This window comes from Trichoplusia ni, chromosome 14 (genome assembly GCF_003590095.1).
Source record: "Trichoplusia ni isolate ovarian cell line Hi5 chromosome 14, tn1, whole genome shotgun sequence".
In the NCBI taxonomy this organism is placed as follows: Eukaryota; Metazoa; Arthropoda; class Insecta; order Lepidoptera; family Noctuidae; genus Trichoplusia; species Trichoplusia ni.
The window spans coordinates 7,320,776-7,339,165 of record NC_039491.1 but is presented as its reverse complement, the minus strand read 5'-3'; the positions used below and the strand labels follow the sequence as shown (position 1 = coordinate 7,339,165).

General features: G+C 35.6%; 2 protein-coding genes across 4 annotated transcripts in view; both read right to left on the bottom strand.

The window, feature by feature from the left end:
- Positions 1-5,000, bottom strand: part of LOC113500463 (acetylcholinesterase-like) — a 67,373-nt gene extending 62,373 nt beyond the window's left edge. The window contains exon 1 of one of the 2 annotated variants that reach the window (XM_026881270.1): positions 4,412-5,000. The gene's annotated coding sequence lies outside the window, so the exon portion shown is untranslated. Of the gene's footprint in view, positions 1-4,348; positions 4,379-4,411 lie in introns of those variants that run through there. The other variant, XM_026881271.1, reaches the window with a different exon arrangement.
- A 10,999-nt stretch (positions 5,001-15,999) lies between these two features.
- Positions 16,000-18,390, bottom strand: part of LOC113500584 (protein bric-a-brac 1-like) — a 42,471-nt gene continuing 40,080 nt past the window's right edge. For both annotated transcript variants that reach the window (XM_026881436.1, XM_026881434.1), the window contains exon 7: positions 16,000-18,310. In XM_026881436.1, coding sequence (XP_026737237.1) covers positions 17,168-18,310 — 1,143 coding nt within the window. In that variant the 3' untranslated portion in view covers positions 16,000-17,167. The remainder of the gene's footprint in view (positions 18,311-18,390) is intronic.

Here is an 18,390-nt window from a genome sequence, read left to right as displayed (position 1 = left end):
CTGATGCCTTTTAAACTTAACCTGGATTTTAAAATTTCTAATTGAATGCTACAGAGACTTTTATGCCTCTCATAAGCTTAAACACAAGAAGACAACGTTCAAAATTAACAACTCCATCCAATAGACCAAACCTATGAGTTCTGCAGATTGATGCACAAAACTACATAGGTACGCAAAGCAACAGAAAGCACGCAAAGCATATTTAAAAAGCTAAAAATAATATCGGAAAGAACGATGATTGATCACACAGTATAAATAGCTTCCGTATTGAATCAAATCAAAGTCCAAATTATCTAATCAGGATTATCTGAAGGACAACGTTCAGTGTTACCTCAAGGTGTTATACTGGGTTCACTGAACAGCAAGAGGCTTACTCCGAATTATAGAGGATAAGATAGTGAACCACTAGAATGGATTTTCGAAAAGAAATACGCTAAGAATATTAACGATCCCCAACATTGAAGGACAATTCAATATAAGTGTTTACATAGATCCCTATTATTAAGTCAAGATCAGTTCACGAAGGGCATAAAAGTCGAAGTCGGGTTAGTTTCTTAACTTTTTTTCTCGAGTTACTGCAGATCGAACGTAACTCAATAAAACTTAAAGTTTTAAAGTTAATTTACGTTTCAAGAGAACTTGTCAAAGCACTAATCTCGAAGGACAAAATTGACCAACAACACGGTACAGTAAGACTGGATAATAATGTCGTATTTATTCAAATACCTGTGCTGTATTCATCACGTTGTTTATTGTTTTGTGACCACAAGTTTAATTAATGTCTCGGTGAACGTCAAAACTGGGGACAAAGGGAATACTAAATATTCCCCGTTTAGGTAGCGAGCAACGGTTTATTTCGAGTTTACGAGGCGGTGATGCATTTCTGTCAACGCCAGTACGTGAGCGCTAGACCCACGCTCCAGCCACATGCAGCCCTAGTGTTGGGAAGATGTCGATGGAATTAGATTCTATTTTTGAGATTTTTTTAAGGTTATTTCTTTCATCTAATTTAAGAAACTGTTAGAAATTAATTGACTGCCAGTACTGTAGACTAAACCCGTAAATTATAAGGTACAGTATTTTTTATCTGATTATAGTTACTTTGGAAAGCGCTCAAAAACAATCTCTAGTTTCAAAGGATTTCATCAGACTCATCCGGTTTCAAAACAGTTTTTTCCTCGAGATACGTTTATATTCAATAGAGAACGAACACGGAATTTATTGAACTTGGCTTTCATTAATGGAATCAATTTATCAGTGGGCAAGAAAACATTTCGTGGTGAGGCTGTAAAGAAAATCTCCTTTTCGGAATAGTAACTAAGTACTCCATTAGTAAATTGCCTGTAAATTAACCAAGATGCTTTGTTTAGTGCGTAAATCCGTTACCAGAAATGCTTGAGAATTAAAGGAGTCATTAAGATACGCAAGATGATCAACGACACACTTTAGCATATATTTATAAACTGTTTTTTTTGCTATTCAGACACTGGCTTACCTACTATTCTCAAATTCGAAAAACAATATGTGCATAGTCCTCGTTAATTTACGAAGTAGTAGTAAACTGAAATGTTCATATGCTCCAACTAACAATCAAATTTTTCCACTATGTACAAGATCGATAACTAACACGATTATCATATTCGACTTCATCACTTCATATCTTAATCGTATGTCATATACCGCCAAAAGATAACAACGTGCGCAGTTGCAGTCTTTTATCGTAACAATTTACATTTCAAATAAAATACAATGTTGTTGCTACCCGCCGAGGTGACCCATTTTACATATTGTCCAAAAGTGAATAAAATATGCATCTTAGAAGTAGAAGATATGTTTTTGACCAGGCAAGATACTCGTTATATTACAATTGTAGAGTTTGCGCATTTGAATTTTATCTTAAAGAAGACCAAATGCGCTTCGAGTTCAAATGCCATAAGATATCCTTAAAAATGATTCCAGTTAGACAAAAGGTTTTTTAAGTTTCTCGTTGTAGAGAATGACTGACTCTCTAATCCAAAACTCCGACCTGAGTATTCAAACGAAGCCAACTGGAGACACGAACTAGACAACAGAATTCTTGAAAGAAGGTAGTTGAAGTTGTGGAAAAGAGACGCTGCTTTACATCATATAGCTGGCCATCTTGCTTTCACAACTGAAACAGTCACAGTTGAAGAAGAAGGAGGCACGCCTTAAGGTTTAAAAATACCCTCAAATTCAAAAAGCTCGCTTCTAGCTGTCAGTGTCAACATGCCAGTTCTATAAAGGGTCGACTAGGGTCATGAACTCATGATATATCTGAAATAGTAGCACGCACACTACTACTAAAATATACACATTGTAAATTTAGTTTTAATCGTGCCCAGACAGTATAATTTCTAGTCATATAAATTCCTAATTTCTCGAGTGATAAGTAGAACTGGCATGTGAAACTTGTTTTTGAATTGAAGATAATTGCTGTAATCAAAAGTATGAGAAATAGTATCCTTATATGATAATTACTTCAGTTATGAAGTATAACTAACTAGAGCCACTTTATATATGCCAGTTAGCCTTAACTAGCCATCAGTCTTAGCGTTCTTAAATATGTCAGTAAAAAATCTTCATTTCCTAAGACCATATGAAAAAAACTCTACATTTATTTCTAAATGAAATAGATTGTCTATCATGACATTATAGCTATTTGTCTAACCATTTGGACTTATGTTATTTAAATTATAACCTTGACCTTTAAGTTTAGGAAACTTATCTCCCCAATTACGAGTTCAAGTTTTAAAGCTCGAACACTGAATAATTCAGTTCGCGAACTGAACTTACAAAACCAAAGTACATTCCCATTTCTCATACATAATCTAAGTTTTAAAACCAGTACAATGTGTTTAATTTTAATGATTCAATAAAAATAGAAGACATGTAAAATGACTCCGCAAAGAACTTTCAAATTCCAAACCAGATTATCCATAATCTTAACTAACACACAAAGCCTTACTAAAGATCAAAACAAACAAGAATTGAATAATCCAAACTCAAATAATTGGCCTTTGGATATGCGACTAACAACACACAACAACATACTACGACGAAACTACCCTCATTCGTAACAGAGTTCGTTCTACATTTTACAAAAAAAAAGTCTGCCCCCGACGACGTTGATTGCTAAACAATTAATATTTGCACAATTATCATACAAGGACAGCATGGATATCGCCAAATCCACTGTGCGCGACGTGACGCGGGTTCGATCCCCGCGTATGTCAAGCGTTTGTGTAATCCACGTATGCTTGTTCTGAGTCTCGGTGTCGTTGCGCATGAGAATTGTATGTTTGTGGAACCCCCGCGACACAAAGATAAAATTCCTTAACGGAAGTCGCAAAAAAATTACGTGTTTCATAAAAAAAACTTGACTCTACATTTCTCAACAAATTATGTAATGAGTTTAAAAACAAAAAAAAAGCCCACAAAAAAGATTTTAACTTTCAAAGTAAATTCGTTTAGACATCCCTATTTTACTTTGCCGTGTAGTGATACTGCCCTCAGCTCAACACGAGATTTAATTGAATTATTTGAATGAGCTCGACGCTTCCGCCGGGCCAGTGCTGAGCTCGGTCAACTGTGCAGGATATACCAATTGCCACTTTAAAATATGTATTTCTGTTTATTTGTTTTATACGATACATGAGTTGTGATGTTATAAACACTGGTTCGAACGTCCAGGTTTAAGTGTTATGTAACGGTTGAGCTCCGAGGAACATTTGAACGAGTTACGTCCGTTAATCTCGCTGTCGGAGTGAAACATATCCTTATGTTCATTTATAACGCAGTTTTAAAGATAATTCTTATTGAATTGTGGAATAACAGGATTAATTCCGACTACGTATTCTAATTCTCAGTCAAATTTTCGAATAAATCGGAGTCAAAGCTTGCATGTCTGATAATTAATGTATTGTGCCAGACATTATTTAACAAGGACACCCGCCTCCAAAGCCCATTAAAATCAATGGAATATTAATAGTACAAAAAGCCTGTAACTATCGAACCACGCAACCGTCGAGGACTTGAAGGATCGTTAATTACTACTTATGGAACATTCGGACTCTTATTAGTCGTCGTAATAAAAAAACATTAACAGTACCTGGCATTAACTGTTCCGCATAAATAGCACAAATGGGAACATTACAGAAAGCCATAAAAGTCAAAATAAAAACTTAAATCATACCGACATTAACACAAACACGTATTAAGCACTAATTAACTAACTGTCACGTTACCGTGCCATCTATAACTCAATAAATTAACTAATTAAAGCCGCCAATCAAGACGAGTTAGCCAAAGAGCAAGCGACAATACTTACGATAAAACACATCGTTACACAATACTACTGTTTATATTATTACATAAATATGGAATTACATACATATAGTATACAAACACAACAGGTGTCAAATTGCTGAAGGATGACCTTGACTAGTTCGTAGGGGAAGGGAGTAACCGACACTCAAGTTGGTATAAAGTTCACACACACTCACTCGCGTTCTGTATGGTAATAAAGTAATAATTTTGAGGGGGAGCACGGCCGCGGCGATGCGTCTCCATCGACGGTACAGAGTAGACTGAACGCCGGAGTGAAATCGGCCCGGTGCCTCCGAGGGTTGCAAGCTCCCTGACACGATTTCCACACTTTAAATAAATCAAAACCCGAGCTTTTCCTTCACAACTACGTATAACACGACTACAATCTTAGTTATGCACAATACTAAGCATTATTTAAAGAGGTTGAATTTTAATTAGAGTAATTTATTTAAAAAAAAATGAGTATACTATGCTTAGTATTGTCTTCAACGTCCTAATCGAATCATATTAATAAGTTTTAATAATGCAGAATATTCTGTGATAATTTAAATTGATTATTTTATACATACAATAATTAATTTATACATCCATAATTGCCTAATAAGAATGCATTTATTACAAAATTATGTTTAAACAATAGAAAAATCTTCAGATTTTTTAAAGATAGCTGAAGTCACAATGCTTAAAAAATCTTTTGATCATTTCGGGGAAATTCTCCCCAGTTGTATTTTACTCGCTGTATATGATCACTCTTCCCCGAACGGTATCGCGCCCGGGGCACCCCATACGATGACCTCCTACCGCTTCCAACATGTACAACGCTCATTCCGAGTTGCCATAATTCCATTACTGGTTTCATGAGATCGACCATTTAGAATTCCATTACAAAACTCCAATGTATAACGAACTAGTTTGATACCACAAGGGGTTGCCGATATTGCTATGAATCCACAGTTTCCGTGGAGCAACACCTCGAAAACGATTAAATAATTGCAGATTCGCGGTTGTGGTTCGGCTCTTTCGTGAAATTTCGACGAAATTGGGGCATTCAGTGTGAAGTTTCTTGATTACATTGAACCTAATGAATAAATAATGGAGTGGTTTTGTTGAAGGAATCAGTTCAGGCGTTCAATATTTAGGGCGCCAAAATCTTTTATTCCGCTTTCGCAACTTGACTATAGAAATTTTGCAAACATAATAAATTTATGGAATATTATTTTACAAGCAAAATGAAATATGAGAATATACATTCAGCTGTAACTAGACTTTAAATACCAATGATTTTGCTGTTCCTCAATTGGAGTGAGGCTTTAGCATTTTTATTTACAAAATCCGTATTTTTTTCACGTTCTGCGGAATATGTATATGTTAAATTTAAAGCTAGTTGCAAGCCACGCTCCGAGTATCATTGTAGGGCTCGTGTACGTGCGCAACGAGGTGTCGCGTCGCCTCTAGTTTGCTGCACATCCCCTGTATACTAACATTCTTATTCATGTATATTTTGTATTCATGAACAGTTTCATAGGGACGAAAATTTACTTCGAGTTTCAAACTTCTTAGAACATAAGCACATTCTAATTGCACATTTACGGAATACATTTGATAATGTAGGGCACTGCCTGTGTATCTGCGGAGTGTGTTCTGATTTTCACTTACGAATTGGTACTTGTTTGGTACGTGATGCGATTGAATCGCGTTGTTACGTATTCATAAAGCTTTAAAGAAAAGCGAGCATTTCTTTCAGCAAATTTATAACGATATATTTTCCATCCAGAAATTGTTATGCCGAACAGTTATGGTACACTGGATACGCAGGTTGCAAATGCACAGCGTGAAACTAAGGCTCCTGGTAGCGGAATTAAGTCCCGATGGAATATATTGAACGTATTACCCTTTGTTCGCGCAATTACAATCCCCTCGGATTTATTATGGTTCCGTTCTACTATGAATTTTGTAAGAGAAAAACTGTGACTGATGTACTTATGCCCCAGAGACATGACCAAACCGACCCTTCTAGCCTTTATTTACACCCCTAGGGGTGCGGAGTACTTTTTAACTTTGGTAAACCTTAATTGGCAAATCAAAGATCAAAAGAGTTAACTCGGTTGAGTTTTATTCAGCGAAAGGTTAATTAAGCAGTAGAACAAATAAATATTTTGTTAAGATTGTAACAATAAATCAATAAATAGTCTTAGCCATTTTCTTTTCTTTTGAGATCTTTTAACTGTCAGACTACCTACAAAAAACACATAATATGTGTGAAGCTGACTCTACATTTTGTAGCTAATGTATTAAAATGTACTGAAAATCGAATTAGTTCACGTAACTTGTACTTTTTTAAACTTGGACTCTAAACTACTCGAGTACACAGTTTTCTACAGTGCTTAGAATTATGTAGGCGCTTCACTTTTAATGATCTCCATTTTACATAACCTTGAATATGCGATCGATGTTAGTAAATTGACTTCGGTACGTGTGACAGGATTAGGTATTTGAGTCGGCAAAACTGATGGGAATTATTGTTTCTGCGTTTTATTTTCTTTTAAGCTCCTTGATAGTTTTTATCCAAGGTTCGACTTACTCCAAATTTGTATGTTCAATGCTGTACAGAAGTAGGTCAAAAATTCTTTATGCCAAGGCTTCCCTTCCTGCTGAGTCTTTATATACTTATTCATTGTGTTATCATTATTGATCATTATTAATAATTCAATTTCATGGAACTATATTGTACCGTTTCATCAAACCTCATTTTAAACTATTTATACCTACTTATTAATATACACAGCTTTATCCGACTAAACGACTTGCAAAATTTGAAAAAATGGCTCAACTCCCTGACGGAGAAAATACATCTGCTCCAAATGAAAATCCTGGATAAATTGCAGTGATAGCCTACAGAGCAACACTCGTAACTCGGTTACAGCTGCCGTTATGACCCTGCCAGTCGTGTTAGTTTAAAAACGTTTTAACTTTACACCGTCACGAACGATAGAGATGTCTCTATCCATTTTTGATATAGCTAACTTCGTTTGAGACTGCTTTGAGAATTATTGAGCTACGTAAAATGCTTTGATCTAGATTTACTCAGAAATCATTTTTGTATTATGCTGTAATGGTATTGTAAAAGCTTGTTAGGCATTTCATTTGTTATAAAAACATTGCTTCATAAATTAATCAAATGAATAACTTGAAAAACGACTCTGGAGAATTCTATATTTTAATGGACTTAAAATGACAGATTTGATACAAGTGATGCTAGTACGCGATTCGATGATCGTACGTTTTGAGAATATTGCAGTTGTTTAAGTTTTGACCAAGTTCGAGAAAACCTGAAGAAGAGGTTTGGATGTGGAAGCGTTGCCACACACGGCGTAGAATGGCTTCTGTCTACACCCGCAATAATTTTACTTTGAGTCATGGAAGTTTCTACTTGGTTCTGAGTATTTTTGAAGGTCTAGAAAGGGGCAGACCAAGTGTTTCTGCGTCCAAAATACGGGTCGGGAGAGTCACAGTGCTCAGTCATAAACGACTAAAGAAGGAGAAAGATTATACTTCAATTCTCTGGCTAACAAAGTAAATCCACTTGACTTGAAAAAGTTACCGAACACGACACATTTACCAAAATTGTCTATAATTAAACTATGGGTCGATAACGACACGAGGCAAGCTTTTGACAACGAAAGTATATTAAAAAGATGTTCTTAAAATAGAAAAGGTCGTGATGCAAAACCCTTGCATTGACCTAGCAAATTAGGATAGTTGGGTGGCGAACAAAATTTTTAAAATAGGTAAATATATCGTAACGATCGATGATAATGACGCTATTGGCCTTATTATGTCTCTACTTAAAATAAATCAGATAAACAGTAAAATATCTAATTATTTTTTAATTGAGATTCCTTTATAATTACTGAGATTATTTTAAACTCCTGGGAACAAACATCTGTCAGGAAGGGTAAACTACTTCAATATGTCTCTATTTTACATTAACGCTGTAACTCATAAGGCCATCGTCTCCTTTGAACACGCACCACCATGCTTAGTACTACAGACATGTATTGAGGGCCTAATACCACCTAAAGTAATTGCTGTTTTGCTGTGGTTTAAAACAGTTGTGAGCATGATTCAACAAAATCCTTTCCACTTTTCAGAAAATCATAACTGCTATAATGTAGAGTACCTTAAAAGTGGAACCCAATATGGGTCACTTACCAAGTGACCCATATTGGGTTCCACTTAACGAACGTGCGTACATTTGTGTAAGATGCCGAACAAGATGCAGTTTTTGCGAGAGGCAGATGACCACAGCTTAACAGAGTCCCACACATTATACCTAAGTAAAGTGCTCCATTTCTCCCAATCAATAATAGGCAATGTGTTTTGAGAGCATGCTAATTTCACAGTTGGAAAGCAGGTCAACCGAGACTCGTCTAAAATAACTAAATTCGTGGGCTCTGTGTAGGCAGTAAGTCTCGTATAGTGTAGGCTGATAGACTTTTAGATAAACTTTCGAGTAAGATTACAGGCTATTTAATGGAAAACCCTTAGCTTGGTCTTTTGTGATATATTTCAAATTCGTCTCCTTTTTTGTTTCGAATGTGAATGAAAGTCAAAATTATGAACAGTAGTTGTTATTATTCCTTTCGTATTTTAATAAGGTTAGGATCGTGATAAAAATATAAGACGGTTTAAAGTAAAAGTACTCTACAAAGAGCCATTATGAGCTTAAAAAATAAGCGTTTTTGTCTTCCTTATCCAATAAGTGTTTGAAAACATCCGGGCTTTGTGGAGAAAACAGTAAGATGTTTGTCTTCAACAAAGTGGGTAGGTACAAAGCGTGATAAAACAATGATCAACACTTACATTTACCAATTCTGTATGCCAAATAGCTGACCCCGCAGAAGTTATTTTGCCATTTATATTATTTTAGGGTTATGCGAATATTAAAAAAAATGTTAGCGATCACTTAGGTACCTATTTGAAAAATAGACAGTAGCCGATTCTCAGATTGCTTATACACTTATAGACTTATATACTTATACACTAATATCTAGATATTAATTTCATAAACATCTGTCAGGCCATTTAAGAGGATGGACAGATGGATAGATACTCTTTATCGTACCTACAGCATAAGGAAAAACAATACAAACAAATATAATGAGTACAAAAGGAGGAATATGGTATTTAGCATTGTGACAGGATAATTTTATTGATAAGATAGTGAAATACAGTCGCGTTTGTTTAGCCTAAATATTCTGATGTCAAATGAGGCCAAGCTAAAATAGAAAAGTAAGAAAAAAAGTAAAGACTTCTCGAAAGACTCTGTTGAAGGGAAATCATTAACACGATAATAATATGACATTACCTGAGAGAACCAATAATATTTTTGAATATCACAATAATCTTGCCATAAGGTAAAGATGGTAAGCTGCTTTATCAGATATAGATAAGGTTTAACAAAATAATGTTTAAAGATTAGAAACTCATTACTGAATTTCACGTTAATCAACCAGCTAACCATGTGCTCTAAACCCTTCGTAACTGAATAGACGACAAATAAACAGCTAGGTACCTCGTATCTCTGAAGCATACTCCCAGATATGCAAACTTGCTCTAAAGATAGGTATATTTATACACTATTTGTATTCATGCCTTTGAATTATACAGAATCACGTCCGTGCTGCGAAATTATAACGTTCTCATCAATTTGTAACGGCACGTAGACATGTAGCTGTTCCCTGAAGAAAATTACTTCATAATAGGTACTTGGACGTCAAAACTTCATGGAGACCAACTTGAAACATTTGATAAACGCCTACTCATATGACCTACTTGTTAATAATAGGTCGAATTGAAAGCGAGCATATATTATTAGGTACATTTTCATTAATGTTGCTATAATAGACCAGCTTTCCGCGTGGTTTGTAAGAAAATCTACATAATTATTATGGATCACTTATTATTTGTGTGGGACAGAATTAAGTGCGTTTCAATGATTTTGTTATTAAAGGATAAACCTACCACCTACTTGCCTTTGTCTAAAGTTTGTACAAATAGAATGGAATTTTGATGAAAGCTTCTTGTAAGCCTCTAGTATTGTTGGCGTACGAATTTTAAATTGAAATATGAATTTTCAAGTCTTTATGCATACCTTATAGTATTGAAACGAGTTTGTGGCGCAGTCGCATTCCTAGGTGGGTGAGTATTCTTTAAACAGGGAAAATTTACATGACATTAAAGTAGGAACCATTGATGTGTGACAATATATGATTTCCTTGCATCTAAAAAAGAAGAGGAAGTAAAAATCTTTAATAAACAATTATTCTAAATTTTCATTAAGTAACTAGTTATGTGAATTAATGTTAAATTTGTTTCTTTTGGAAATGATTCCTCTGATCTTTAGACAGTGTAGCTCCTTCTATCTTTCTCTGTTAACTTTTGAAGCTAACGTAGTCACCTTTTCCCACGTTTTTAAACACTCACTCTCCTTGTTTGTTCGTCGTTCCGGTTGGATTTTTACAACTAATTTTGGGGCACTATCCGATAAGCTAGCAGGCTGAATTTTTCAGGGTAGCTTCAAACTCGATGACAATGCAATTAAGAACTAGAAAAAGGCTGAACCGATTTTGATAAAATTTGAAAGGAGAGCCATTTTAAAACGTGGGATTTTTATTCTTTATAACTGTTAATTATTTGTAGATACTATTGAGGCAATATGATCAGGTGAGTTTACCTACATTTTGTGTAAAGAATTTCACGAATGAATTACAGGGAAACGTGAACCGCGTTTCAGTAGGTACACGTATACAAGCCCATCTTGAAAGGCTGTCAGCTGCAGATAACTCTTTCGCAGTGTTTACACGCAAGTACGACCTACTTGTTTAGATGAAAGTGTAGAAAACTTCAAATGTATCAGAATGACGAGTTTTTTTCGAAAGGTTAGTTTATAACAATTCCTTTTAATTCATTTGATTCGTCAGCGCTTTTGCTCCAACAAATTCTTATAACTTGTCTACAAGCCCAGGTAAGAAGGTTGAAAGTCATGCTTTAGACTCTATAATGTTCTTGAAAAAAATAAGAAACATAGTTTAAGTACCTACTAAGGGCATTTGTTCCTCAACATTTGTTTTTGGTACGTATGTATACGTAGGTACACTAAATATTGACAGGGGTATCCTAGTTTCAATAAAACTAAAGGAAAAAGGAAAAATAAAAGATCTTCTATTAATGAAACAAATATATTTCATTATGAAATTAATTACCAACAAATCCATTTTCAACACGTTTTCAAACCATTTTCAATATGATAGGGAAATGTGCCTTTTTATAAGTGCCAAATATTCATTTAATATGCCGAACAAGTGTAGCTGCTGGCAACAACCTGAGATCATTGTAATATTACACAACATAAAGTGAGCGCCGACACCGCAGCGCCCATGTATATTACCAGTAGCAACACTTGCTAAGCTAAAATTTTACGCCTAATGGTAACACTACAACACACATATTTATTGCACATTTAGAAATTTCGTAAAGTGTTTTTGTCTTTTTTTTTCTTATTTTTAGAGATCCAAGACATTTACTATAATTTTGCACATCGATATTAAAATGAAATAATATACACAATAGCATTTAAATTTAGACTGTGGTATAATACACATCCAAAATATGGAACTATGCCTAAGTTAGTTTGGACAATGGACAAGATATTATAAATTAAATGGACTATTTTATAGACGAATAGTCATATTGCAAAATAAAAATCTTGAAAACAAGTAATAGTTAATCACGATAAAAATATAAAACGATCTGTATAACAATAATAATTATCTGAAATATACAAGTAAAAAAAATATATTATGTAACAGTATGTATGTACTATCAACTAGTTTTCGATTAAACTGACCCAGGACATAAATTAAAAATGTCAACAAAAACTGTACGTCAAAGTCATACATAATTTATACAATATATTTATTTGTAGAGCCCGTCGTAGGTTCACAGACCCCACCGTATTTGGAAATATGAATAATACTTAAAAAGAAAATAAAATATTTTTTTCTTTGTCCGATTTTCATTATTTTAACATGGTAAGAAAGTTTTTTTATAATGTAATTACTATACATACAATTTATTCCGAGATAACGTTTATATTAATAAGGCCATAAAACAATTTTACACATATTCCAGTATTCTTTGAGAGTCAATACTTCTGACCTGCCGAAACCTAATGAAAATTTACTAACTAGCTTTGTCTGCATTACGTTTAATTACATTAACGATCTCGCCTTATCATGAATGGTAATAAGACTTGGACGTATTTATAAGAAATAATTAATTAAAAACCTACAATTTTAAAACTCACACCACCACGTCGATGGCATTTGGTCGACTTAAATCTCATAGAAATAAATTACAAGTGAAAGATACAATATTAAAATTGTGGAATGGTTACACCATCGAAATCTTACAAACACAATTCTTACATTATGGATACTTTGGTTTCTAAGAGACACATTCGACCAACCACATGACACCTTTAAAAATACTGGACAAAATAAATCCTTATGTATTTATGTATTACCTAAACCAAATTATTGCTGATGTGGGTATATCATAGTGTAATGTGACTATATTTATTACCTATGGAAGCTTCAATAAATAAAATGTCTCTGAAGAACAGTTTCTATCACATATCATTACACATTGTAGCACCACGCGGTTAATAGACCCATCTATGTCTACACTTACCTCTATTCAATCTTGTATATGGAGATGTATAAAAATCAATACATCTGAAAAATAATTTAAGATTGGTATATAAAAGATTCTGTATAATTATGTTTAAAAATTAAATAAACTCTCTTATTGTTTTATGTCGTAAGCTATTGAGACTGTGTTTTGGCTTGTAAAACATTTTTAAATCAACACCTATTTATAAATATTACTTATTGATCTGAAACATCTGGCCTACTTTACATACGTCTACCCGAAAATCAGTCTATCTACGTTCGATCGTCGTTGGCTATATTCCGAGAGGCTTGGTGCCTGCTCGCTCTCCACTGCCTTCACATAAAATAATATCACATTCGTTGCAAACACGGTACAACGTTATTACCTACATTCAATATCCTACAAGTTGTTATAGTCGCGAGTGGAACTATCGCGCGTGCTTCGGCCCTGGCCCCAGCTCTCAGCTGGCTCGGCTGGCCGACACTGCTAGCTGTACTCCCGCACAAGAGGATCGATACTGACAGACAGGTGTGACCGCTTGCCTCACGATACATAATTAACTAAACCACGAGATAACTTCAGCTTCACATGATCGTCGATGTTGTATATAAATCCTATTGCAGTACATAAACATGTAAAAACTTTTAATAAATAGTCGTTGTATCAGTTAATCCTATGGGCATCTATTGCATTCGATGTTCAAAGCATAATAATAAAATGGAACAATCAGAATTAGTCACTACAATGCCATCAGTCGGTGAAAATAATGAAATAAGACATATTTAGTGGACGGAGACAATATATAAAACGCTTAAAAAGTGTTAAAATTGTGCGTCACGGTAACACTGCACGCTCTAACATTATTCCAGACTGCTGTTTCTTACTTGTCTACGTACCCTCCCTTCGTGGAAGTTGTCCTTATGATGAAGACTATAAAAGTAGTACAATAAATAATGCCCGTTAACCTCACAGTCGACGTTAAAATGGATACAATGAAAACATTAAAATCATATGCCCACTGCTTACACCAGAACTGAACAATGATACAGCTTCATGTCGTACTGGTAAAATGTTTCCATTCGAAATTTGATAAAGTAAAACAAAACCAAAGATCACTTAAACCCTAATGTATCACATTTGTCCTGGTTAGCACATGCATATTTACATAACGTTTGCTGTGCTCTCTATATTTTAGAATCTGATTTAAAATTAAAATTATCTAATATATATTAGAGTTAAAATGTATGTTACAAGAACAGATATAAAGAATACCACACCAATATTAACACTACGAGAATTCAAAATTATGAACCACTCAAAGTAACGCATTATTATTTGGAACATTAAAACGACATTTATAATTAAACTGGCCATTGACACATCGGACTGAGATAACTACTGACAATCTAATACTTTGAGTGGTTTATGACCTTAAACCTATAAGACACTAGATTACACCACAACATCAAGTAACTACCGCTGATATACTTATAAAAACAGTCAACATCGATTTCGAATAATATTTATATATTAAATTTGAAGTAATGGCAAAATATCTACATTATACACAATGTGAATGCATTACATTGTTTATATGTTAGTATTGTATAAACTCATCCAGAGAGTATACGAAAACTGGCTGCGAAAGATTATTGAATGACCAGGTTTAATATTTTTATTACATTAGTACTGAAAGTTATAAAAGTTTACTCTTTGAACTCAATGTCGAGTCTCCGTATTCTCTCCGCTTGCAATCAGAGTATTTCGGTAGTAAAAATAATAATTCAGAGTATTGCTTCTCGTTTATACTAAAAGTTTTCGACTACCTATCTTATTTATTATATCCCTCTGGCATAGTCACTATTATATTTTAATACATCTTATTTTCATCTGTATTATGTATAACAATAAATAAATAAAACATAAAAGATACGCGTCGACTTTAGCCGGCTTTTAACAGTACTAACTAAATGAATTATACTACAATAATGTTCGTTCAACATTTCCTGTACCTGATTTTTTTCGTTGCATTGAGTCTTAACTATCCGTGGTAAAAATGTAGGCGATTAAACTTCGGCCGTCAAATATCATACAATGAAAGTATTCGCTCGCACTGTTTTACGATAAAACCTGATAGAATAACGATTACATAGATTGTATTACTTAGCCTACACTTAATTGACAGTATTAGTTTAATTATCATTAAGTTTTCTTTGAAAATATGGTACTGATAAAACATTTTGTATCTATTTAGTTGGATGTTTTATATCACGAAATAATATATGAAATAAAATACGAATAAATGAAATTGGATCCTGTAATAAAACTGTCATAGCAAAATGTAGCTGTTGTGGAAGCAAGACGCTGATACACGCTCGCTTTCACGGCGAACTTCTGCATCTTGCTTTCACGGAACCTCATAGGAAGCGCCGGAGATTAAACATTACTGTTTCTTTACTCTTTTCTCTTATCTTGACTTTCTAATCGGTACATATTTTTCTGAGAAATCTGACAAGGAAAAATTTTTATGTGGATTTGTCGATAAATTGTCAAAATTTTTAGCCATACATAACACAAATTAACCAACAATCGAAAAATCGGCCGTAACTTGATAAAATTGTCTGAGTGCATATGATAAAACTCGTGAATGTCGTACTAGGCCTTTATACAAAAATATCACAATATCGGCAGTTTAGGTTCTTCAAGAGAAGATTTAAGATCCACGGAGTAGACAGGTATATTAAGAGTAAGGATTCAAGACAAGATGGCGGATAATTATTTCATTCTCAATTTAAAAACATTGCAAGCGAATACTTTTCAACTAAATTAAACTGTAGACAACATGTCTAACCTTTAGGCTCCCTCAGTTGATCGGTTATATTATTATAACGTACTAGGTATGTCAATTGTATATCGCTGTGGTATCTGTAACATCAAGTCTAAAATAAAATGTGTACAAACAATTATTGACAATTAATTTATCTACTTCAGTGTTTATTTTTATGAGGTACATATTTTGGCACAGAGAGATTTCTTAAAACTATAGTTAATTTATATGTAGGTATATTAATTGTTAGATAACGTTATTTTAAATTACATAAAACATTTTTTCGATGTTCTAAAACTTGTTTGACTGGTCTTAATCGTACGAATCACAGTTTTTGCATTCTCCTAATAACCTATCGTCACGACTACCAATTTTCTAGTTCCTCTTTAATGGAATGAGTTATTTAAAAATCTTAATATACGTAGGCATACAAAAATATGGCAAAGGAAACTATGTTTAAGCCTTTTTTAAAACGCAAATGTAGATGAAGTTGTAATCATCTGTTAATCGTGGTCGATCAGATGGACGCCGACATTAAATTTATGAAATTATAGAGATATAGTCAAATGCTTCAATTCATGCAAAACGGGTAACTTACCTAGTCCCTCATCTTAACAAATGCACTGTCAGAAAGATGATCTTTGATTGAGAGGCATATCAAGATGCCAGGACATGACACGATGAGGGACAATCAAAATGAAACACCTAACAAAAATATGTGCACCAACATAAATAAATAAAAATGGCACGTGGCCTAATGCAAAATAAACGAAGCAGTTTGTCTAGATTACCACGTAGTTATATAGACAATACTTTGTCAAAAAATAAGCCATTATAGTGATTATTGCTTTGCAGTAAACACATTTCATATAGATTCCATTTACTATTTGCTTTAAGAATTAATATAGAAAATTATTTAATAAATATACATAAACCACTCCAAAACGAAAATAGTCCTGTAAAATTCTAATTAAACCTGCTTATATCAATAATGTTGTAAAGTTTAAAAACGTTTTAAAAAATATTCCCATTTACTGTTATAATATGACTCGGTCATTAACTATAGAGGTATGCGAAGATCGTGAAGAGGACGGCGCGTTCGTAGATCAGCGCATAGGCGTAGCCGGGGGGATGAAAAGGTTCAATGTAACCTTTTTCAAATCCAAAAAACTGTATGCTGTAAATTGTCAGGTAAACACCGAAATCCAAAACCTACATATTAGTTCCCCCCTAAACCGGATCTCAGCTACGGCCATGTCAGCGCGTGTTGTGCACGTGAGTCGTGAGGTGTTTGGAGAGGTAGTCGGCGCGCGCGAAGCACTTGCCGCAGGCCTCGCAGTGGTAGGGCCGCTCGCCCGTGTGGATGCGCAGGTGGCGCGTCAGGTCGCTCTTGCCGCCGAACGCGCGCCCGCAGAACAGGCACACGAACGGACGCTCGCCCGTGTGCTTCCGGACGTGTAGCTTCAAGTTCTCCTTAGACCGGACGCACTTACCGCAGAACGGGCAGGCGAATCGCCTCTCCCTGTCTCTTTGTCTGTCGTCGTTTTGCATGAAGTTCAGTATGCCCGAGTGTGAGCTCGAGCTTTCATGTTTGCTGCTGTCCGCACGTGATTCGTTCTCAGAGCTGTCTGCCATAGAGCTGATGCTGGCGAATGAGACTGGAATACGCCTTTTTCTTTCGGAAGTGGTATCGTCCTCCCGTTTAGTTTCGCTCTCAGCTCCAGAAGTGCGACACTCGGTGGAATCATCAACAGTGACTACGGAGTCTGTGGGCCCGTTGGAGTCTACGGTGCTATCTTGTTCAGCATCACGAATCACTTCAGCCGATGTCTTCGCCGTGTCATTTCTGTTTTTCTTTTTCATAGATAAATCCATTTCACCGCATTGGCCGATCAGAGCCTCATTAGTGCTGGAGACTTGATCGGTGCCTTCAGGTGTATCGGTATTCTTCGTGTGGAGTCGTTCCAGGGTGTGGTTAAGACGATGCTTTTTGAACGATTTCAAATAACGAAACTGCATACCGCAGACATCGCAAGTAAACAATTTGTCGGCGGGCAGCCTGGCGCGGTGGTTTTGCTCGCGGTGCTTGACGTAGGCGGAGCGGTACCTGTAGCTCTGTCCGCACTGCTCGCAGACGAAGGGCTTGTCGTCGCAGGGCGCCTGCGAGGCGTGTTGCAGCGCGGCGTGTCGCTCCAGCAGCCAGGCGGACGGGAACGAGGCCAGGCACACGCCGCAGCGGCGCCGCTCCGAGTGCAGCAGGTGCCGGTTGTGGTACAGCATGCAGTCGTCGCTGAGGTAGCGGCGCAGGCGGCAGGCCTGCAGCGCCAGCAGCGGCGACCACAGCGGCAGCGCGCTCGGGCTGGCCAGCGCCGGCGGCGCGCACGACATGTCCACGCACATCTGCAATGCACATCACCAATACGTCACAACCTGGGAAACTGGTCGCGTCAGCGATTAAATATGAGTCAATTTTTGTACCT